Here is a 24,467-nt window from a genome sequence, read left to right as displayed (position 1 = left end):
ACAAGTAAAAGCTGATGACCTTCCAGAGAGCATAGAATTGAGGAAAAGGGCTCATTCAGGAGCTGATCTGTGAGTTGATATTTATTTTTACAAGAAACATTCTGAAGGACTTTTAAGTCAGGAATAGTTGATAGAAAGTTCATATTCCAAATCACCATCACCATCATCATCATCTTTGGGGAAAAACCATAGGGCATATTTTTAACATGAATCTAGACTGGTGATCCAAGGGTGCTAATGAAGACACTGGGCAGTCTTAATGGGCCTCAAGCTCTCCTCAGGCTGCCATTACAGTTTCAGTGGGAAATCATGGCACTGGGATAAACTTAAGGTGAAGTCTTGTGGTCTTCTGCACCCCACCTAGCACTGGCTAATTGAATTAGAGTTCTTTGTCTGGTTGTGAACTTGTACACTAATGAGGGCGGTAGAGAATGTAGGAAAGAGAAGTACGTTACCTGAAGATGAATTCTGAAATACATGTATGTATCACTTAGCATAACCTGTTTTATTAATAAAATACTTGAAGATTCAGAAAATAGAATTTGAGAGGCAAGTTTCAGAATTCAGTGCTCTGCTTGGCAGAGGAAAGGATGGGAGTGATCTGTGATTTCTTTAAGGAAGAGCAGCCAGGTAATTGAGTGTAATTGTGCTATTTTTTATCCTACTAAGTTAGTGTGTAACTTCTGCATACCTAGCAAGGATTCTGTAAAACCTGGAGGGTTGCCAGGACCAAATCACCACTTAATAGAGCCTTTTGAAATCCTGGGATTCAAATCCCCTGTTAGAAGTGATGAGATATAGATCAAATTTAAGGATCATTTTAAATGATTATTTTTCAACAGATTTAGAACATGCTTGTTTTTCTTTGTGGACGCAAAGACTGTTTATACCCAGCCTTAGAGTTTCTCTCTCTCTTTTTTTTTTTTTTTTTTTTGACCTAAACGTCTTTCCCTTTACTTAACCTTTGGTTATATGGTAGCTGAGTATTTAAGGCCTTCTCACTAGACTCCCCCTGTGACTTTCAGAGTAAAGCAGCAAAGGAACTGGCAGAGAACAGGAGGAAGATCGATGCTCTCCTGGACTGGGTGACCTCCGTGGGGTCATCGGAAGGACAGATGGAGCAGCTCTCAGGCAACCTGGAGAAAGGAGCCTTGGATACCACCGATGGTCACCCTGGGCTGAATGAAGCCCCAGAGAAGCTGGACAGGCAGTGTGAGAAGTTGAAGGTGAGCATGTTAGCTTGTTCTCACAATGCTGGGTAAATCTCTCCTGCTGTGGGCAAGTCACCATAACCTCCTGCCCTAAATCCAGTGAGAAGTTCTCAGTTCATATCTCTGCTTTCTCAGCAGCCTTAACACCCTTGACCACTCCCCTGGAAGTAGTTTCCCCCTTGTTTCCATAGCACTGTCTTCCCTGATAATTCTCCTCCCTTTCCTCTGGCCAGCTTCTGAAACACACTGATGCACTTCAAGTTGTAGCCTAGGTCTCATCTTAATCATTTAGGATATACTTTCCTTAGGTAATCTCATCCATCCATAACACTTTACTTCCTGTTTGTACTAGCGATCTCCATGTATTTATTTGTCTTCAGCCCGAATGCCTGTCCTGAGTGTATAAATCCTTCTCTCTGTTTGCAGCTTGGAACCACAAGCACCTCAACCTGAGAAATGGACCTCCTGTTTTAAAGTACCTCTCCCCCAACGAACATGTTCTCCTTCCTAAATTTCCACTCACTTGCCTGGACTAAAACATCACCCTAGATTCCTTTCCCTCCCTCCCTCTCCCACTTTGAATCAGTCATCAAATCCCGTGCTTCTTATATCTCTCAAAGACATCACACTTTTTATTTCCATCGAGGTATTATTGCAGTTCAGACTACTATCAGCTTTCTCTTGTGTTACAGTAGCTTCTATTGGTTTCCTTGCCTCTTGACTTTTACCCTCAAGTCCATTGCCACACCACTAAGTGAGCTTTCTTAAATGCTGTCTTTCTGCTTAACTCCTTTAATGGCTCCCTGATGCTGTCAAGAAATCATTTCTTACTTTTCTCTACTCATTTATTCATTCAGCAATTATCGAGAACCCGCTGTATGACAGGCGTTGGAGATAAGCCAGTAAACCAACCAGATCCATCATCTCCAAGATATTAACTGGCATATGCAGGCGTATTTAGTGCATATTTAGTGCATGATCAGAAGACTATTATATATTTAGGGAACTTAGAAAACACACGGGTCACATATGTTAGTAGTGACACCTTTATAGCGAATAAAATTGGCTTAGCTGGAATGCTTCTGTTGAACAGCCTGTGTGGGCCATTGCCTTATTTTGTATTCATAGAATTTCTGTCTCTTGCAAGCTACTTCCTGCGCTTGTCAGATCCATTGTAGTGTGTACCCTAAAGCCATGGCAGTCTTAGCACAGAGCAGAAATGGTCCTGCTGTCACAGGGGCTTCCTGATACTGGTTGTTGGCAGCTCCGTCCTAGCTAGGAAGGGAGCCACCTTACCTTGGGTGGATAAGCGTGGGGACATCTTGTGGTACACAGACAAGCTGTGTACCCCTCCCAAGTGCTGCCCCCTCCTTCTCTTTCAGCCAGATATATTTGTCACCCCAACTTCCCTGAGATGGCATCAGAAGCTGAAGCTATCATGTTGCCATCGTCCTTCTCTAGGGAGTTGCATTCACAGTGCAGATAGTCGAGAACACTTCCTAAGCACCCACTGTCTTCTCTTAGCCTCGGGAAGAACATTTTTAGGGTCAAAACAAAGCAACCGCGACTGTCCTCAAAGAACTTATGTTCCATTTTTTAAATAGAAAAAAGGTCCACATGTCCGCACGTAAACATAGCACACACAAAGTACAGACTACCTGTACTAGGCAGAAATACAGTTTATTCTTACTAATATACAAATGTTTATCTGAAAAACTAGTTTCCCAAGATATTTTCTAGTAGGAACACTCTTCAAGGATGTATGAATGACATATTTCATAGCTTAGCATTTGCAGATGACCTGTTTTATGCTGTCCCATGTATGGCTTGTGAAGATTACTCACTCCTTCCATCAGGGTGGGTAGTTTTAGTTGGCCATTTGTACCTTCTCTTTGACCTGGGGTCGTTTAGTGAAGAGACTCCAGTTCTAGTCAGTTTGTCCCATAACTATCTACATGGCCTCTATTAAGACATACAACACCTTTTTGGCATTCACTCATCCCCTCTTTGATATGGGAATTATATAGTCCACTTGCACTGCAGATGGTGGCGCAAGTCGGATGAAATAACACGTGACAGCTGTCAGGTCCTCGGTAAATCAGTTCACCTGGGATTAGCATATGGCATAATACCTAGCAATTCAGAGAGATTGGTAATATCTGAGCAGCTGGAAAAGTGGCCTATTGAGATCTGTCCCTACTTCCGGCTGTAGACATAACCAAGTCATTTTGGTATCCCTACTGATAGTCCTTTGTTTGGGGGGATTTTTTTGCCAGGCTCGTCACCAAGAATTGCTGTCTCAGCAGCAGAATTTCATCTTGGCCACGCAGTCAGCCCAGGCCTTCCTGGACCAGCACGGCCACAGCCTCACACCCGAGGAACAACAGCTGCTGCAAGAGAAGCTCGGAGAGCTGAAGGAGCAGTATGCGACTTCCTTGGCCCAGTCGGAGGCAGAACTGAAGCAGGTGCAAACGCTGCGGGACGAGCTGCAGAAGTTTCTGCAGGACCATGGAGAGTTTGAGAACTGGCTGGAAGGGTCTGAGAAAGAGCTGGAGCGCATGCATCAGGGAGGCAGCAGCCCCGAGGCCCTTCCCGCCCTGCTGAGGCGGCAGGGGAGCTTCTCGGAGGATGTCATTTCCCACAAAGGAGACTTGAGATTTGTGACTATCTCAGGACAGAAGGTCTTGGACACAGAAAACAGCCTTGAGGATGGCAGAGAACCATCAGCAACTGGAACCTTAGTGAAGGACAAGCTGAAAGATGCAACAGAAAGATACAGTGCTCTCCATTCAAAGGTATCGGAGCAGTATCTGGCAGCCCTCACACAACCGTGGATGGTTTCTGGGGCTTACAGTAAGAACTTCAGGACACAGTGAGCAAGTGGATTTGTAGAATGTCTTTATGAGCCTCTGGGGGGGAAAAAATGTAGAGGCCCAGGGTCTTATACTCAACCTGAGCCCTGTCTAGGGGTATGTCTCACTCCAGTGGTGAAGGTGGGAGTGATCGCCTCCCTATATCTTGACCAGCAGGTGTGAACACCAAGAGACAGAGCACAGGGAAACTTAGACCAAATACATAGTCTTCATTCCTAGATAGAACATTTAGGGTAAAGCTTAATCTTCCTCCCTATCAAAGAACTTCCTTTAGCTCCCAAGATACAGAATCCACTTAATTCTTTTTACCTGTCTTATGTTTTTGCCAACATCTTTAACGCTCCCAATAGGAAAATGTTTTGTACCTTTGATCCCCACCTTTGCCTGCAGCTTGATGTGTATTTCATCAGTAGCCTGTCATACAACTCACTGAGTCTTCCCCCGTATATAGTAAAGTTGGGGTGGATAGTCTGGATCAAACAGTCAGGACCCACTTGTAGAACATGGTTGCTCCCGTCTGCCTGTGGAGGCTCACCTACCCTCACCTGCAGTCACAGTCAGGTCCCTGGAGCACAGTGAGGCCTCTTTGGACTTGCCCGAGAAGCTGCTGCCTCTGGCCTGACCTGCTTTGGTCTGCTTTCCCTTCTTTCTCCGGCACAGTGTACACACCTGGGCACTCACCTGAACATGCTGCTAGGCCAGTATCAGCAGTTTCAGAGCAGCGCCGACAGCCTGCAGGCCTGGATGAAAGCTTGCGAGGCCAGTGTGAAGAAGCTCCTCTCAGATACAGTTGCCTCTGACCCTGGGGTCCTGCAACAGCAGTTTGCAACCACAAAGGTGAGCCAGGACATGGGCTCTTATTCCACACAACTTAGAGTGCCCCCAAAGCAAAGCACACGCTTGCAGAGGTGAAAGGCAGGCGTCGGGATGCCTTGGACGAGATCTGATTCCTGAACACTATATTCTAACATCTGTGGCTGTGGATAAACAGAATTATTCTACAGAGCTGCTCAGTAGCTCTCGATCCCTAGAAACCCGCTTTGATTACTTCACTCTAATGGTTTTCTTTTGTCCTTTTTCATGGACAAGCAGCAGTTGCAGGAGGAATTGGCTGAGCACCAAGTACCTGTAGAAAAACTCCAAAAAGTAGCTCACGACCTCATGGAAATTGAAGGGGAGCCAGCCCCAGACCGCAAACATGTTCGAGAAACTACAGGTATGAAGCAGCAGTGGCCACTCCTACCTCCAAGTGTGTCCTGTCCTGTGATATCTCACACTGTGAGGTGCAAGCATCTGTGCTGCTGGTGAGGAGCTGCGGATCCAAGCACAGAGAGCTAACCCTCTGATGAACTTGAATCTCACACCAGAGGAGGCCTTCGTGGCCTGGCTTCAACCCTTTTTCCGCAGACACTTGCCTTCCTACCACACCCGACTTCCTTCCTTTCCCAAATGAGCTAGTCATTTCCTCATTGCTTTCCCCCTGAAGTTTGTCCTGTTTCTTAGCTGCTAACCTTTATCAAGTGCTTACTTTGCGTGATGATATCTTGCTCCTGCTTCTAGATGTAACCAGGAAGTTACTTCCTTGGTAAAATAAACTCCTGACACCACCCCCACCCCCACCCCCAAGAAGTAAAAGATAAATAACTTTTCCTTCTGTCTTCTCTAGTACAGTACTCCTAGTACTAATATAGCACTTGTGGTTTTATTTTTATGGTTAATTGATATGCCTTCCACTACCTACGCTCTCTTTTAGAGTTTTAAGGTTTGTGGAAGGAAGGGACTTTATCATAATAATCTTCAGTTCTCAGCACTGAGCACAATTTTTGGCACTTAGTAGGTGCTAAATAGACAATGCTTATTGAATTTGGTTCAAAAGTGAGGTATTTAAGCTTATTCTGTTTGTCTTGATGTCCATTGTTATAATAATTAACATGTACAATTTAAATACATTTTTTAAAAAGTACAACAGAAGAATTGTCTCCACTTTTTCTTGTCATGGCCTCATTTTCCAGATTCCATACTCAGCCATTTCCAACGCCTCTCCAGCAGCCTGGCGGAGCGCTCTGCTCTGCTGCAGAAGGCAATTGCCCAGTCTCAGAGTGTCCAGGAAAGCCTGGACAGCTTGTTGCAGTCCATCAGAGAAGTTGAAAATAACCTGGAAGAGGAGCAGGTGGTGTCGCTGTCATCAGGAGTCATCCAAGAAGCCCTGGCCACTAACATGGTGAGACCTGTGCCCCAGGAGTTAGCATAGAGGATATATTTGCCACCTACCATAGTGACATCATTTTGGAAAAGTATCAGGAAAAGAATGTATTTCCATAAATATTCTAATAGACTTAGAGATGATGACTAAATGTAAAGGTATGTCTGCTCAATTTCCAAACCACTGGTAAGCTTGAGGGACAGTGGTAATAGCAAAGTCATTGGTGGCCTGAGGTGGAGAACTAAGAGTATTGATGACGTTCTGAAGGTTTAGTTGCAATCCTTCAAGCCTCCTTGAGGAAGTGAGCATGTAGTTACTAGAAGTTTATTAGTTTGTGGCTCAGATGTCCCAGAATAAGTGAGCCAGGAGCTGACAGATATGCTCTTGATGACAGAAATTGAAGCAGGATATTGCTCGGCAGAAGAGCAGCTTGGAGGCCACCCGTGATATGGTGACCCGATTCATGGAGACAGCAGACAGCACCACGGCCGCGGCGCTGCAGGGCAAACTGGCTGAGGTGAACCAGCGCTTCGAACAGCTCTGTCTACAGCAGCAAGAAAAGGAGAGCTCCCTGAAGAAGCTTCTGCCCCAGGCAGAGAGGTTTGAACATCTCTCTGAGAAGCTGCAGCAATTCGTGGAAAACAAAAGTCGGCTGCTGGCCTCTGGGAATCAGCCAGATCAGGATATTGCACATTTCTTCCAGCAGATCCAGGTGAGGCTTTATCTGCCAGATTGGTGGGATAAAGGGGAAGGAAGGGCAAGGAAAAACAAATATTTACTGAGCACGTAATATGTTAGGCAGTATACTGGCAACTTGACCTGCATTGTCTTAAAGAATTCTCACAGCCATCCTGTAAACTCGATATTGTTTGTTCATTTTTAAAAAACACAGCCTAGCTTTATTTTTCACTCACAGCACGTGTTCAGCCCAGATCACCAGGGACACTTAGCTCACCGTAATCACTCAGTCTTTCAAGTTGATGGAAACTTCATCCTGACATATGTTTTCATGATTACTACTGCAAGGGGAAGAGGACATACCATATCCACTTACATTTTGTTAGTCAAAGCAAGTTTCACATGATCATACCTGACGTTCAAGGTGGGTAGAGAAGTGTAATCCTACCATATACCTAGTGGGCAGAGCTGAAAATACTGCCTTCCACAGATGCAGGTGTGTATCCAGGGGTGGAGCTGCTGGATCACAGTGTATGCCTGTACTTAACTGATCAAGTGGTGGCCAACTTGCGCTCCAGAGCGGCTGCAGCTGCCCTCATACCCGCCTGGAGTGCCTTAGCGTTGCCGTACGCCCACACCACGACCTTGGTTTATCCAGCTCTGTGACCTTTTCCATAGGGTACTGTGATCTCATTGTCTTGTTTGGTTTGCTCTCCTCGCTTTTTGCTTTTGTTTTGAAAAATTTTCAAATTCTAGAAAAGTAAAAGGAATAGCACAATAAACACTGGCATACTTTTCATCTCGATCTACCAATTGCTATTTTCTTTCTCTTTATAAATGTATGAAAGAGTGTCACTATGGGGTCCCATATTCATTATCATTATTGTTCTTATTTTTTTGGGGGGGGGTTTTATCATACATTGATATGAATCAGCCATAGATTTACACATATTCCCCATCCCGATCCCCCCTCCCACCTCCCTCTCCACCCGATTCCTCTGGGTCTTCCCAGTGCACCAGGCCCGAGCACTTGTCTCATGCATCCCACCTGGGCTGGTGATCTGTTTCACCATAGATAGTATACATGCTGTTATTTTGAAACATCCCACCCTCACCTTCTCCCACAGAGTTCAAAAGTCTGTTCTGTATTTCTGTGTCTCTTTTTCTGTTTTGCATATAGGGTTATCGTTACCATCTTTCTAAATTCCATATATATGTGTTAGTATGCTGTAATGTTCTTTATCTTTCTGGCTTACTTCACTCTGTATAAGGGGCTCCAGTTTCATCCATCTCATTAGGACTGATTCAAATGAATTCTTTTTAACGGCTGAGTAATATTCCATGGTGTATATGTACCACAGCTTCCTTATCCATTCACCTGCTGATGGGCATCTAGGTTGCTTCCATGTCCTGGCTATTATAAACAGTGCTGTGATGAACATTGGGGTGCACGTGTCTCTTTCAGATCTGGTTTCCTCAGTGTGTATGCCCAGAAGTGGGATTGCTGGGTCATATGGCAGTTCTATTTCCAGTTTTTTAAGAAATCTCCACACTGTTTTCCATAGCGGCTGTACTAGTTTGCATTCCCACCAACAGTGTAAGAGGGTTCCCTTTTCTCCACACCCTCTCCCATTATTGTTCTTTTTTATATTCAAGCAATTTCCAGTGTTTGGTCAATGAGAGCCCCTTTAAGCTGTCTCCTGGTATCTTTTTGACATGTCCCTACCGGTATATGAGTACTGCCTTACTTTCTGGCACAATGTGTCATGGTCATCTTGTAATTTCCCTGTCCCACACCTGGAATCACCTATTTCTCCAAGGAAGCCTATTTTTACGGGACAGTTATATTTAGACATCAAAATCCAGATACTGCATGAGCCACTAGGATGCCATTGCTTCTCGGTCCTTTCAGTGGGTAGGATTAGGAAATCTCTCTCTCTCTCTCTTTTTTTGTTATTCATTTTTATTTTATTTTTAATTGTTTAATTGAAGTATAGTTGATTTACAGTGTTGTGCCAATCTCTGCTGGATGACATAGTGACTCGGTTATAGACATTCTTTTTTTTTAATATCTATTATGGTTTATCACAGGATATTGAATATAGTTCCCTGTGCTATGCAGTAGGATCTTGTTGTTTATCCATCCTGCATGTGATAGTTCCCATCTGCTAATCCCAAACTCCCAGTCCTTCCCTCCCCTACCTCACCTCCCCTTGGCAACCACAAGTCTGTTCTCTATATCTGTGAGTCTTTTCTGTTCTGTAAGTACGTTCATTTGTGCCATATTTTCTCACAGTTTGTCTTTTGTCTTTCCTTAGGATGTTTTTTGGTCATGTAAAATTTTTACACAGTAGATTTTATCAGTTTTTTTTTAATTGAAATAATATAGTTGACATACAATATTATGTTAGTTTCAGGTGTTCAACATAGTGGCTCAGACATTTCAATACAGTATGAAATGATTACCATGATAGGGCTAGTAAACATCTGTCCCCACTCAGAGTTATTACAGTGTTATTGACCATATTCCTTATGCTATATGTCATATCCCTGTGATTTAAATTTATTTTATAACTAGAAGTTTACGCCTCGTAATTCTCTGCATCTATTTCTCCCATTCTCCCACCCTTCTTCCCTCTAACAACCACCTGTTTGTTCTCTGTATTTGTGAATCTGTTTTCATTTTTGTTTGTTCCCTTGTTTTGTTTTTGAGATGTCACATATAAATGAGATCAACAGTATTGTCTTTCTCCTTCTGCTTTATTTCTTTTAGTATCATACACTCTAGATATATCCATGTTGTCATGAATGGCAAGATTTCATGCTTTTTATGGCTGAGTAATATTCCAGTGTGTGTGTGTGTGTGTGTATCACATCTTTATCCATTTATATTCTGGGCTTTCTATAGTGTTCCGTTGATGTATATGTCTTATTGTATGTGTGTACCAGTGCGACACTGTCTTGATTACTTTGTAGTATAGTTGTAGTCACTTTATGGTATAGTTTGAGACTAGAGGTATCACTCTTTCATTGAAGATGTATTTTTTGGTCAGTTTGAAAGCCTTTTGCCTCATTCAGGTTATGATGAACTCTACCTACATGGTTTCTTTTTTTTTTTTCTTCTCTTTTTAAAATTCTAATACTTTAATAATTTAAGTTTATTCTGAAGTATATATGAAGTATGAATTCAAGTTTATGTTTTCTCAAAGTTCTATCTAGTTGTTCCCAATGTCATTTATTTGAAAAAATCTGTATTTACTCCAGTGATTTGAGAATCTGTCTTTATCATATACAAAATGTCACATGTATTCAAGTCTGTTTCTTGATTTTCTATTCTATTTTACTGGTCTTTCTGCTAACATTCTAGAGGATTTATGCTATGTTTTACTATCTGGTATGGCTAATCTCCCCCATTTTTTTCTTTTTTAGGATTTTTCATTGCTGTAATTGTACATTTATTTTTCCATGTGAACACTTGAATCAACTTTATCAGTCTTAGAGAAAAATGTTGGTCACATTTTATTTGGGTCATATTACTTCACTTATTCACAATGTGTATATGCATACATATATATATACACACACATGCACACATCTTTATGGACATTTTTCCATTTTTACAGGTCTGCTTTCATGTTGTTCAGACATGTTTTAAAGTTTTATTTGTAAAGGTTCTGTACATTTCTTATTAGTTGATTCCTAAAATTGTGGAATTTTATGCTGCTGTTGTGTTATTCATGATTTTAATATGTTGAGTTTATATTCTTCTCCCTCCTTGGATTACTTCACTTTTCAATCTGGTTATATTGTTGATTCTCTGAGATTTTACAAATATACTTTCATGTAATCTGCAAATATAGTTTTATCTCTTCTTTTCAAATTATTTTGCCACAAAATGTTTTTTCTTACCAAACTGCATTGGCCAATATCTTCAATACAGTGTTAAATAACAGTAAAGAGTTTATTTACCTGTTTTAAAGAATAGACAGACTATGAAAGCTTAGAGAAGTTTAATAGCTTAAGATCATAGACTAGTAAGTGACAAAGCCATGATTGAATTTCACATCTTTTTTACACCAGAAACTTACATTCTTTTTATTCTGTCATGCTGCCTCTGGATTCTTTAAAGATTTGTTTGAAGGAGACGAGGCTCCTTTGTAATTTCCAGCCACTCTCAAGTGGATTGGAGAAATCCTATGTATTTTATGTTTTGATCTAGCAATCAACACAGCGAACATGCTCAATTCTTATTCCCTCTTTTCCTTTTTTTCAATGTTTTTATTTTTGACTGCCCTAGGGCTTCACTGCTGCATTTGGGCTTTTTCTAGTTGCAGCAAGTGAGGGCTACTCTCTAGTTGCAGTGCATGGTTTTCTCACTGTGGTGTCTTCTCTTGTTGAGAGCATGGGCCCTAGGGTGCGCGGGCTCAGTAGTTGCAGCTCCTGGGCTCTAGAGCACAGGCTCAGTAGTTGTGGCACATGGGCTTAGTTGTCCTTGAGCATGTGGAATCTTCCCAAATCAGGAATCAAACCCATGCCTCCTGCTTTGGCAAGCGATCCCCAACCACTGGACCACCAGGGAAGTCCGTGTTCCCTCTTTTTCTACAGATTAGCGAGAACTTGTCCCAGGTTTAATCTAGATACCTTTCATTCTTTTAGAGTCTTAAGTATTTATAAAGATCAGAGGACTGAATACATTTCCTTGTTTGCTTGACAGGAGCTCAATTTGGAAATGGAAGACCAACAGGAGAATCTGGATACTCTTGAGCACCTAGTCACTGACCTGAGCTCCTGTGGCTTTGCTCTGGACCTGTCCCAGCACCAAGACAGGGTGCAGAACCTCAAAAAGGACTTCACAGAGCTACAGAAGACAATTAAAGAAAGGTGAGTTTTCATGTGTGTGTCAGTGTCATGGAGCTAATTTGTTCTTGCCGTTGAATGAGATGACTTCTCCTTCACCAGAAAAGATAGCATCAAAATTCTGCTACTGAGCTGTGAGGGATTGGAAAGTACCTCTTTCAGACAAAGCTACTCAGTCTACATAATACTTAGTGGTCTTTCTGTTAGTAAATAGTGAGTTCCTTCTCAATAATGGGGCTCACTTCCCCCTTTGTACAAGGGAAAGCCCAAGTCACATGGACCAAACAGAACAAATCTGAGACAGCAAGAAGGATTGTGGTAGGATTAGAAATAATGAGAAAAAATGGAAGAGAGTTCGCAGATGTAATTAGAGGTTATTTGGCACTCACATTGCTGGTTTTGACCACATTTCAGTTGCTATTATGAAGGAGTTTCTGGATTCTTCTTAAAGGCAAACATGGGAATGTCTGATAATAGTGGCTGATTTCAGGTTATTGGCTCACTGTTGAAAAGCTATAATTCCCTCCTCAGAAAGCCTCATGTGGGTTTAAAAGTTTGATAAGACTTTTCTTGGTTTAGCTATAAATATCTCGATTTGGCAGAGGACTGCTTTAGTGACTAGAGGAAAGCAGTTGCTCAAATCACCACTGTGAGCAGCAGGTTATTTAGTGCAGGCAAAGGGGATAGGACACAGGCCAAGCAGGTTTTGTCTTTCTTTCCCTCTGCAGAGGGCCTTTAGCTATATGAAGAACCAGGATCTCTGGTCTGAAGTCTAACAGATGTGACCATTTCCAAAACTTAATTTCAAAACTGAATTCTTTCTCCTTGATTTATTTGACTCATGGGTGTGCTTAGCCTAACGTCTCTGAGCCTCAGTTTTGGCATCTTCCTTGCTAAAGGAATTAGCATGTGAATTGGGCCTTAAAAGAGTCAAAGACCTAAAAAGTAGCAGAGCTGGACTTGAGATCCAAAGCCTGCATTCTTTCCATTGTATCACAGTACCTAAATAGCAGGCTCCCTTTAGTTTTTCTCACTTTCACTTTAGCCTCGAGTAAGATTGAAGACTCCTTTCCCCAGAAATGTCCAAACAAGGGCAACGGATTCTTTAGTTTGATGCTCTCCTACATTATATGTGGTTGTTTAGCCAGAGCTGCCATGGAAAAGATTATGAGATGGGAAGGCTCTGTTAGGAAACTGATGCCTAGAGTCCTAGAATGAACCTAGTTTTAGTTCAAGTTGACTTCTTTACAAAGCTTCATCTGGCAAGTAACAAAATGTCTCCCTTGACAGAGAGGAAGATGCGTCATCTTGCCAGGAGCAATTGGATGAATTCCGGAAGCTGGTTAGGACTTTCCAGAAATGGCTGAAGGAAACTGAAGGGAATATTCCACCTGCAGAGACTTTCATGAGTACTAAAGAGCTGGAAAAGCAGATTGAACACCTGAAGGTAGGTGAACAAAAGGATCTCCAGGAGTCAGGCTAGACAGCAGTTTGGAAGCTTGTCTGTACTCATTTCAATCTGTGGTGGGGGAGTGGTGTGAGAAACCCAAGTTATCCATCTGTATCAGAACAGCAGTGCCTCCATGCTCTTCATGTGAGTTCCGCCTACCCTTGTCCAAGCACTGAGCACCAAAACGTCTCCTATTTGAACAAAAAAAAAATCTGGGAATGATAGCTATAAAGTTTCAGCTCTTTAGGGGGATGCCTGTCATGCTGTGGTAGGTCATAGGAAGGATGGTCATCAGAGTCCAGTCTTGAGAAGCTTACACTCTCATAGAGTGTTTGAGAATTAGACAATTATATGGGAACAAGTGACCAGAAATGTGATCAGAAAATTGAGGGAATTTCTTTATAACTAATTAAGGGAAAGTTAGAGTCGGTTGGTGGAAAGACAGCAACAAGGGTAGTACCCGCCTTTCTCCCATCTGCTGCAAAATCTCTTCTCTGCTATCTTGATTCATTGTCATCCAGCTCTAGTTGCACCTCTAACATGTTCCTTATTTGTATTGAAACCAGCCTCCACATAACTCTCATGCATTTGTCCTTATTTTCTTAGTAAAACAGAATTTATCCTGAATAGATGAAAGAGAAGAGTTTGTTTTCACGAGAGGGTGCCAGGAGCATTTGCTGTGGAGAGTTCCCTAGGACAAAGGTTCCCTGATTTCTTGGTTCATGGTGCCATTTATGTTTCAAGACATTTTTCATGGCACCTCAAGGCCAGAAAAAACAAAACCTAAAAAACCTCACTTGCTAAGTGGTCAGAACCAAACAGCTTAACAGTAGTTGTTCACCTGGTGTCCAACAGATGTCACTGTTTTTCCCTAAAAAATTTAAAATATCCTATGAGTCAGTGCACAGTTTGAGAACTGTGGCTCTTTGGAATCAAGAGTGATTAATAAAAGAACTGACAAAGTCTGAACTGACAAGGTTCAGTTTGAAGTTCGGCGCATGATCTTGCCAGATGTTCATGGCTCTGTGTCTTTCTCTGCTGCTGCTCTGCAGCTTAAGTCAAAAGCAAACTAAGTAGGAATTCAGTGTGGAGGAAGGGGTTGAAGGCTAGGATCATGTCCTTTCTGGGAAAGGAGTAAAATTCTACTCTGTAGCAGGCAGTTCACAGCTTAGAGACAACACTACCAGACACTTCTGTCTTAGAGCAGATGTCATTGTTTCATAATGGCTTTCTGTGATGGTTAGAACTCTGACTTCAAACCCAATATAAAGTTCCCTTGAAAATGCAAAGTGTGGTCTATGATTCTGTGTATTTCTCTACATCTCAGTATCTAGCACCTCATCTTCCAACACCATTTCCTTTATGTTCTTTACATGCATAGTGTTCCCTTTGTCCACCTGGCAAACTCTTTATCTTAATGCCAAGCTTTCTTCCTTTCAGGCAGATAGATGTGTCTCCTTTTGTGAGCTCAGAGTCTAGTGGCTCTCCATATTTCTGTAATATCACGTATCACATTATAATTGATAATCTGAGCTGTTGGTTTAGGAACTGTGTCATAATCCTATTTTGTATCCCCAGTGTTTGGCATGATGCTTGGTGTATAGTAAATGCTGGAAAAAAATTTTTTTTGCTTGATAAATGAATGAATGAATGAGAAGGTCTTGAGTATTCCAGGATATCATTCTCCTTGGCTGGCTAAACCAAGTTCTTGAAATGACTGAATAAATGAAAATGGTTACTTAATGCTTATCAAAACTTTGGGGAGTTTATGTAGAACAGGTGTCCATAATTATGAGGAGAAAGCCTCCAGATATTACATTCTGCTATTTTGTTATTTAAACAGGGTCTTCTAGATGACTGGACAAGTAAGGGGACTTTGGTAGAAGAAATCAATTGTAAAGGTACTTCTTTAGAAAATCTCATCATGGAGATCACAGCACCTGATTCTCAAGCCAAGACCGGTGAGTGCAGGCTCTTGAAAAAGTATTGAGTAAACATCATTCTTTCCTTTGGCCTTTGATGATGACCCCTTGTTTAATGAAAGTTAGAATCAAGGTTGGATTTGAGAACAAAGGAGGCTTCACAAAGGAGGCAGTCTTCCCCCTCAACCTGATCTGTTTTCCCTTTTGCTTTGTAACATTGCTCCATTTTATAGAAATCTCTTCCCATGATGGGAGAAAGTAAAGGGACTGGTTGGCCCACATAGAACTGACAAATGAACATAGAAGGATTTAAATAGGATTTTCCATCTTGAGGAATTTCCCTCTTCTAAATATGTGAATAGCATGGCTATGCATTAGCTTTAAATTGGGGTCAGCCCTGGAGGGTATAAGCATATCTTGGGAGAAGCTAGGTTTTTAGGAGTCAGTATTGGAATACCAGAAACTGGCATACTTATTGGAAGTACATACAAAGAGTGTGCCCAGATATATGAATAGTCTCTGCCTACAAATTAAGTCTTTCAGACAAATGCAACCCGAGCTCACAGTCACTTGCTGGTTGTTAACTGGGATCTCCTAGGTTTTATTACCAGACTGTGTTAATGCACTCCCATAGTCCCTTAAATAGTAAGAGCGAAGTTTGCTTTCTTTTTCCCCTCTGAGAATGGCTAGCTTCCTTTTGTATCCTAAAGGTTTAAAGATGTCTTGGAATAACCTAGAAGTGACAGCATTTCAGGGAATTGGTGACTTTTATTTTCTTAACACTTAAACTTCTAAGTTCACTGACTTTTGTGTCATCACCCAGCAAACTTTTTCTTAAAGGTCCATAGAGTAAATATTTTAGACTTGTGGGCCATATGGTCTCTGTCACACTACATGTCTTTGCCATTGTAGCACAAAAGCAGGCATAAACAATACATAAATGAATGGGTGTGGCTGTGTTCCAGTAAAACTTTGTATACAGAAATAGGTGGAGGGACAGATTTGCTGGTGAACTAAAGCTTTCTGACTCCTGAACTGAATCAGTGATTGTTCAAACATTTTTACTAGCATCTATTTAAAAATTAAATCTCCTATAGAACTATACTCTATAAAACAAATACAAATATTTTGGTGGCATAAATTTCCCTTATAAGTGAATTTATAGCATTTATATATTATGAGATCCATCAATTCATCAATTAATATTGAGATTATCTTAGTAAATATAGAAATGTGAAGGAAAGAAAAGAATTTTTGAATGACTGCTTCATTATTTGATTATTTCTCCATTTTTTTTCTTGGTTGCATTGTATCAAAAAAATACACTTCACACAGAAAAATAGCTGCAAATGATGGCAAAAGTTTTTAAAAGTTCACTTTACTATATGAAGTGTTAAGAATTCTGTTATTACACAGTTCTACCTGATGAGAGCCTGCTTTGAGCCTTTTTGTCATTTTATGTAATACACATGTGCTATAGATGTTTTTCCACTCATAGAGTGGACACGTGTCAGGTTGAATATTTTAAAGACTTAGAGAAGAACTACAATTTTTCCCATCAGTGACCCTCAGAAAGCAGTTAAGTGTATGCACAGAGGTGCAGGAGCTCCTTTATTCTCCCCAAAAAGCAGCATAATTGACTGTATCTACTGGGTTAATGTGGTGTTCACTGTGATAGAATGTGCATGTTTTACTGCCATTTCTAAGTACTTAGAAATATATGCTGAATCTTAAAGTTAAACCAAATATTTACAGAGTCCCTAAAGCACCTTCCTAGTTATTTTGAAAACCAGTGTGAAGATCACTACCCTGAGTGCTTTTAAAGTTCTCTTCCACCTTTGAAAGCCCGTGAGTGTTCTAGTTCCTCACGTTTGTGAGCTCTTTTGGCTCCATAAAGTGCTTTCACATACACTGCCTCACTCCCTGTCACCTATAACCCCATGAACGCTGACAAGATTATCTTCATATCCCAGAGAAGATATTGAAGTCTGTCCATAGCTTAAGGCTCACGTACTGAGTTAGTGACAGTCTTGTCTAGACTGTCTTCTCGAAATTACTAGTCCATTTTCTTTTTAGCCATCACCACACTGAAGTGGAATATGATCTTTGTGTTTGATCTATTTTTTAATTGAAAATACAATAATTTTAACATTTAAAAATTTTGCAATCACTGTTTTCTAATATAACCTCACACATAACTTTTTCCATAGTGAAATTAGTGCATGTCAGAGTCTTAGTCAGCTCTTGGAATGTTACATTATGTCATGACTATTCTTCACATTTCTTTATAATCTTTGTAATTGCATGATCTGGTTTTTACTTACTTGGGATACTCCTGAAACATAAGGAATCAACTTGGGGAGAATATAGGTCAAATTGTGGTAATTAGAAACAGAACCAATGACCCTAAACAGAATTTATGGGAATCTTTATGAGCCAGATTTATTGGCACTTAGAATTTCTGTCTTCTGGTGGGGGAAAGGGAGCAGAAAGTCATGAAAAATAAAGGGGGGGAGTCTTTTGAAACAATATAAGAAGGGCTCACTTTTATGTCTTTACTAAAAGAATGCTGCTTTTTATGTCCTTAATTGTACTTACTGTTTATTTTTATTATGCTGAGCAACATTGATATTAAAGTCGAACCTTTTTGGCTATATTATAAATCCTCATTCCGAAGTATGTCAGATATCAGTCTCAAGACTTAGTCACTCTGCTAATACTTGCTTCACAAAATTAGGGCAGAGTCCAAAGAATTCAAATTGGAGATTTAAGAAGGGAATTTGGATTTCCTCTAGAAAGGATTAGTAATCTTACTGCTAAGGAGCTGAATCACCCCTAGTGACACTGTTGCCTGGCAGCTAAAATGATGTGTCTCTTTCCATGAGTATGTTGTCTTGTGCTGTGTTAACTTCCTGATAGCTGAGCTTACAGTGAGTGCCAAAGAATAAACTCGGTGCCTGTATGTATTCCTAACACGTTTTGTCTTGCCCTGTTTGTCTCTCTGTCCTTCTGCTCAGGTTCCATACTGCCCTCTGTAGGAAGCTCTGTAGGCAGTGTAAACGGATACCACACCTGCAAAGGTGAGCGTGCCTCTTTGTTGGGTGTTAGGACAGTGTTCATGTTTGTATCTGTGTACGTTTCCGTGTGTGTGGAAAGACTGCTGCTAGGATGGGTTTAAGGGTAAGAATCTGGGGAGAAGTAACCGTGATGCCTGTTTGTTGCTAACTAAAGGCTAAACCGATTGGCAGCCAGTGAAATAAAGGTACAAGCAAATAAACTGGACCACTAGATAAGACCAATAGGGAAAGACTTGGAAGAAAATATATGCAAATCTTTGAATTATAAAGAAGTTATACTAGAGGTGGTCTAATCTAGCCCTCAGACTCCCCACCAAGTTTTCTTTGTAGTTTAAAGAAGTAGAAGAATGCCTCAAATCCTTCACTCCCTTTACTTTTGCTGCTCCTGTGTTTACTTAGTATTTTATTTATACATCTGAGTATGTCATGCCAAAATCAGAAAGCAGGTTAATGAGAGATCTTTTGCTTTTTGTTTGTAAACAGAAACTTTTATGTGATTTAGCAGGAAGATAATCTGTAGTTCACTAGAAGGAGTGGGAGAGGTACTTACTCCTGATGAATAATTTAGTGAGAAACCAGTGGGGATACTTGAGAGCTATTCCCAGTCTGATTTCTGTTTCTATGATGCTAGATCTGACGGAAATCCAGTGTGACATGTCAGATGTAAACTTGAAATATGAGAAACTTGGGGGAGTGCTTCGGGAACGGCAGGAAAGCCTTCAGGCTGTCCTCAGCAGAATGCAAGAAGTTCAGAAGCAGGCAAGTTCGGTGCTGCAGTGGCTGGAATCAAAAGAGGAAGTCCTGAAAGGCTTGGATGCCTCTTCATCTCCAACCAAGACAGAGACAGTGAGAGCCCAGGCTGAGTCTAACAAGGTACTGTGGTCATAATAGCTGCATCGCGATACTAAGAGGAAAGGGCTGTTGTACTCATGTTCCTGCCTGAGCCCAGGGGCCTGAGAAGGAGACATGGCCAACCACCCAGTCATGATGAGCAGAGTGTTTGATTTTCAAATGCTTAGATGACTAAATTCTCCCAGAGAATTTTCTTGCCTATGAAATTATAAATTGTTACAAATCAGATTGAGAAGCAAAACCAGATCTGTTTGCAGAAGGAGAGTAAGGACAATAGCCCTCCTCAGAAGCATCAGTTTAGAGAATGGGATCTCATTTTCCATGTGATGGTGTAGCCAAAACATCCCATCAAAGCACAGTTTAGAGGGATCTAAACTGCCATGATTGCAGTTCATTCTTAAGACTGACATGTAGGTCTAGAGAAAATGGTGGAAGAAATAAGACCATGTAAAAAATTCAGTAAACAATTTTCTCCCCAAATTTGAATATTCCATTTGAGCCTAGCATATCATCTTTTACAACTGCATAAGCATCAACGTTATCATCATCATGATCAGGATCAATTCCCGACACTTTTAGTTTATAGGGATTAGTTATTTTCTTATTGTGTTACCTAATGTATGTTACATAAAAGAAATTTAGATCTTGCCATCTGTCTTTTCCTTTTAAGTAAAAATTCAAGCAGAAAGGTTAGGTATCTTAAAGTCATGAAACAAGTCATGAAGAGAATCAGAAGTTGAGCCTGTAATTGCTGCCCCATCTTTCCGTCATTTCCCCTACTCTCCAAGCTTTGTTTCCTGTCCAGAAATCTCATGGCATGTGTGATGTTCTTTCTTGTAGGCCTTCCTGGCTGAATTGGAACAGAATTCTCCGAAAGTCCAAAATGTAAAGGAAGCCCTGGCTGGATTACTGATAACATATCCCAACTCACAAGAAGCAGAAAACTGGAAGAAAATGCAAGAGGAGCTCAGTATGTTATCACAAGGGTGTTACAAATTCACTAAATTTCTTGTCCTCAAAAAAATATAGGCTTTCAGCACACCCAGTAAACAAGAATTATTTTTTGTTAATTGTCATAAGCCAGCAAGAAGGGCAGGTAGGGTTAGAGAATGAACCTGATCGTGGAAAAAATTCAGAGACTCCACTCAAGGTGGACCGATCGACTAACACACACGCACACATACCGTACTCATACCATGAACTATAAATGATGTAGGTGAATGTGTACTGGTATGAAAAAAATTATTGGCGTGAAAGATGTTCTGTCCTTAATTAGTAAGTTTAAAAACAGGTTATAAAATAATATATATGTTGCATAAGGTATTTTACATGTATACGTATGTACTTCTCTGAAGTGTTTTTTTTTTTTTTTTCATTTATTGTTATTAGTTGGAGGCTAATTACTTTACAGTATTGTAGTGGTTTTTGTCATACATTGACATGAATCAGCCATGGATTTACATATATTCTCCATCCCGATCCCCCCTCCCACCTCCCTCTCCACCCGATTTCTCTGAAGTTTTATCCCATGGCTAGTTTCATACAACCACCACCATAGTCACGAATCAAAACTGTTTGTGACTTTAGTTAAAATTAAATGCAGGTTATTTTTAACTTAAAAAAATTAAATAATGCTCCAGGGGTCATTTCCTGTAGAATATTAGGGACGAGGCTAGTGGCTGATGAGGATAAAGGAATCCATTCTCTCATTTCCTCTGCACAGATTCCCGATGGGAAAGGGCCACCGAGGTGACAATGGCTCGGCAAAGGCAGCTGGAGGAATCTGCAAGTCATCTGGCCTGCTTCCAGGCTGCAGAATCCCAGCTCCGGCCCTGGCTGATGGAGAAAGAGCTGATGATGGGGGTGCTGGGCCCCCTGTCTATTGACCCCAACATGCTGAATGCACAAAAGCAGCAGGTCCAGGTGAGCAACTTCTGACAGCTTTTGAGCCAAGAATTCAGAGGCACACGAACCTGGGTTTGAATGCTGCTCTCAACAGGTAGATTCACATGACCCTGGACAAGTCATTTAACCTCTCGGAGTCTCTACTTCCTCACTTTAAATGAGATGCTTGTATGGTCTTTGTCATGGTGCCTATCAAATAGCAAATGTTCAATAACTGTATTGTTGATATTGTTGACCGAGGCAGTAAGAAGAGCAGATGGTAGAATGGGAACTTCTGACTAAATGTTAGAAGCACATTTTACTTTCAATCCCCAATGGTAGTGATTCACATTACTTCATGCAGGGTTTTATATCTGCTGGCTTTACTTAAAGATTTTCTGCTGATCAGGCCGTAGGACCTGAGATCCTGAGGATCTGTGAGATGTAGGTTGGTCCCCTTATGTCATTTCTGATGAAGTCCTGCCTAGAACATTTCCTTGTTCTATATCTTCTCACCGCCCACTAAGTCCCCTAAGACTAATTTTGAACCCTTTCTCTTAGCCCTTGCCTCCAATTAATTACCAAGTCCTATTTAATCTACGTACAAATTTTCTAATCCAGTGGTTTTCTAATCCTTTGGTGTCCATTCCAAAAGTAAACATTTTGCTCTTAAAATCCTTTTACCCTCTTAAAAATTATTGAGGATCCCGAAAAGCTTGTGTTCATCTACTGATATCTATTCATTTTGAAATTTCCCCAGTATGAAAACACTGGGGAATTTTTTAAATGTGCATTTACAAATTAATTTTTTAAATTATAGTGATACAACCATAACACTTAACATAGATAAACATTTTTATGAAGAAAGAATATTTTCCAAAATATAAAAAATTGAGAATGGCATTATTTTGTATCTTTGCAAATCTCTTTAATGTTGTCTGACTTGGGAATTCCTTAGTGGTCCAGAAGTTAGGACTGTGTGCTCTCACTGCCTAGGGCCCAGATTCAGACTCTAGTCAAGGAACTAAGATCCTGCAAGCTGTGGCCAAAAATAAATAAATAAATAACTTTTTAATGTCTCGCTTAATAGAATAGTCTCATAGATTTTCATATCTGCCTCTGCATTCAGTCTTTGTGATATCCAATGTCATGAGAAAATAAGAATCATAAAAGGTAGACAACATCTTAGTATTTATGAAAGTAGTTTTTACCTTACTGATGCCATGCAAGGGCTTAGGGACTCCTAAGGGCCCCCAGACCCCAATTTGAGAACCACTGTTCTAAGCCTCTCTTCTCCACTCTACTTGCTAGTAGGCTACATCTCGGGCCTCTTCCCGTTACAGCAGCCCCTTGAAGGGCTTCTTGGTTTAGTTTATCCTCCATACAATTATCAAGTTATCCTCTTAAATCATTTATCTGGATATATTAAAATGCCTTTGTGGCTCTTGGCTGCTTATTGAACAAAATTCAAATACCTGCTCACTATGGTGCATAAGGCTTTCCACAGTCTAGTCCCAGTTTGTCTTGCCAGCTCTTCCCCCACGTACGCAGGCTTCTTCCCACACCAGAATTTCTTTCCTGAACACACTGCACTCACAGGTCTCAGAATCTCTGCACCTCTGCTGCTCGCAGGCCCCCCTCTGACCGGCCTCACTCTCTGGTTCCCGGGAGAACGCGTGTACTGTTTGGTGTCACCTGGAAGCCTTTCCTGATTTCCCTCTTCTGCGCTTGTCATCCCCGGAGGAATTCACCCCCTTTACTTCTCGCTTTCACAATTCCACGTTCACGTCAGCATTTTAGCATTTCAATTTATTACATTCTGTTATAGTTCATTATTTACACATCTATTAGTCCTTGAGGTATTTTGGCATATTTATTTTCTTTATTAGTTGGCATATTATTTGGCAGATTTATTAGTCCTTGGCATATTTATTTTTACACAGTATAAGTGCTGAGTACTTTCCATAAGTTTTCTTATTTAATCCCAACAACAGCCAAGTAAGGACTTTAGTATCCTCGTATTACAGATAAGGAAGCTGGGGACTTTTCAGAAACCTGCCTAAGTTTATACAGCTTAGTGAGTGATGGAGTTAGGATTTGAACCCAGAGGTCTAACTCCAGAACCTGGGATCTTAATTTCTTTGATGAGTGAAGCAGTGGATAGAAAAGAGTAAAAAGGAATAGTACTTGCTTTAAAGAAGCTTTTTATCTAATTCTGCTTTATTATAATGTATAGCTTTATATGTGCTGTTGGAAATTTGAGAAAGGAAATAAGCAAAACAGGGCACTTAGAGTTGAAATGGCAAGCTCTGCCAGTAACATAGTTCATTGTGGGACCCAGAGTTTCAAGCTCCTCATTCAGAGGCCTGGATTTTGCCTGGCGGAGCTGACGAGTGCCAATCCAGTCAACAAACTTTGTTTTCCCAACCAAGGCGGACCTTAGTAACTGATGTTGAAACACTGTAGGACAAATAATGAAGAGAAATAAAATAGACACAATCAATGATCCTTTCAAAATAAGTTTTTGTTTTTGTTTTTTTTAATTAAACAGCTGTTAAAAGTGATACTACATTTTCCTAGTAGCCTGGTCTTTGGAGTTTTCTGCTTTATTTTCAAGAGGAGTTGGCACTACTTGGCACAATCTAAAATCAGTTTGTGTTTTGACACTGTTTTTAGATCTGTTTTCTATCTAAACATTGTGGTGTCATTTCTATCACAGTTTATGCTGAAGGAATTCGAAGCACGCAGGCAGCAGCATGAGCAGCTGAACGAGGCGGCTCAGGGCATCCTAACGGGCCCTGGAGATGCCTCTGCTTCCACCAGCCAAGTGCAGAAGGAGCTCCAGAGCATCAATGAGAAGTGGATTGAGCTGACTGACAAACTCAATTCCCGTTCCAACCAAATTGACCAAGCTGTTGTCAAAAGCACTCAGTACCAGGAGCTGCTGCAGGACTTATCAGAGAAAGTAAAGGCAGCTGGGCAGAGACTGAGCAGCCAGTCGGCCATCAGCACCCAACCCGAGGCTGTGAAGCAGCAGCTGGAGGAGACCAGTGAGATTCGATCCGACGTGGAGCAATTAGACCAGGAGATTAAGGAGGCGCAGACACTCTGCGATGAGCTGTCAGCACTCATTGGCGAGCAGTACCTCAAGGATGAGCTGAAGAAGCGTTTGGAGACTGTTGCCCTGCCCCTCCAAGGTTTAGAAGACCTTGCGGGTGAGTTGAGGTGAAGAACACACTGCTGCCATCATTGGTGGCAAGCCAAAAGAAGGAGTGGATTCGTGGTCCCAAGAATCTAAGGTGACCCTTAAGTAGCTTTTGGACTCAGAAAGGTGTGACCCTACCCCTTTGTCCAGCTACAGTGAGGACTGCCGAGGTCATCACACATTTGACTTGTCATGAGCAATGACTTTACATGGTGTTACATACCATGATCCCAAAGACAAGAGTGCTGGTATAAA

General features: G+C 41.1%; 1 protein-coding gene across 25 annotated transcripts in view; it reads left to right on the top strand.

Annotated features, from left to right (window-relative positions):
* The window catches only part of MACF1 (microtubule actin crosslinking factor 1), a 337,865-nt gene that overhangs the window by 228,434 nt on the left and 84,964 nt on the right, over window positions 1-24,467 (top strand). For 23 of the 25 annotated variants that reach the window (XM_043461815.1, XM_043461824.1, XM_043461814.1 and 20 more), the window contains 14 exons: window positions 1,026-1,226; window positions 3,488-4,006; window positions 4,745-4,921; window positions 5,177-5,300; window positions 6,097-6,305; window positions 6,682-6,999; window positions 11,680-11,846; window positions 13,113-13,269; window positions 15,116-15,233; window positions 18,212-18,274; window positions 18,903-19,144; window positions 19,964-20,093; window positions 20,847-21,046; window positions 23,727-24,222. In XM_043461815.1, the coding sequence (XP_043317750.1) occupies window positions 1,026-1,226; window positions 3,488-4,006; window positions 4,745-4,921; window positions 5,177-5,300; window positions 6,097-6,305; window positions 6,682-6,999; window positions 11,680-11,846; window positions 13,113-13,269; window positions 15,116-15,233; window positions 18,212-18,274; window positions 18,903-19,144; window positions 19,964-20,093; window positions 20,847-21,046; window positions 23,727-24,222 (3,121 nt within the window). The remainder of the gene's footprint in view (window positions 1-1,025; window positions 1,227-3,487; window positions 4,007-4,744; window positions 4,922-5,176; window positions 5,301-6,096; window positions 6,306-6,681; window positions 7,000-11,679; window positions 11,847-13,112; window positions 13,270-15,115; window positions 15,234-18,211; window positions 18,275-18,902; window positions 19,145-19,963; window positions 20,094-20,846; window positions 21,047-23,726; window positions 24,223-24,467) is intronic. The other 2 variants (XM_043461825.1, XM_043461807.1) reach the window with 1 other exon arrangement.

The sequence above is a fragment of the Cervus canadensis genome, chromosome 2 (genome assembly GCF_019320065.1).
Source record: "Cervus canadensis isolate Bull #8, Minnesota chromosome 2, ASM1932006v1, whole genome shotgun sequence".
Classification (NCBI taxonomy): Eukaryota; Metazoa; Chordata; class Mammalia; order Artiodactyla; family Cervidae; genus Cervus; species Cervus canadensis.
The sequence above is the reverse complement of the archived record's forward strand: the minus strand, read 5'-3'. Positions and strand labels throughout refer to the sequence as shown.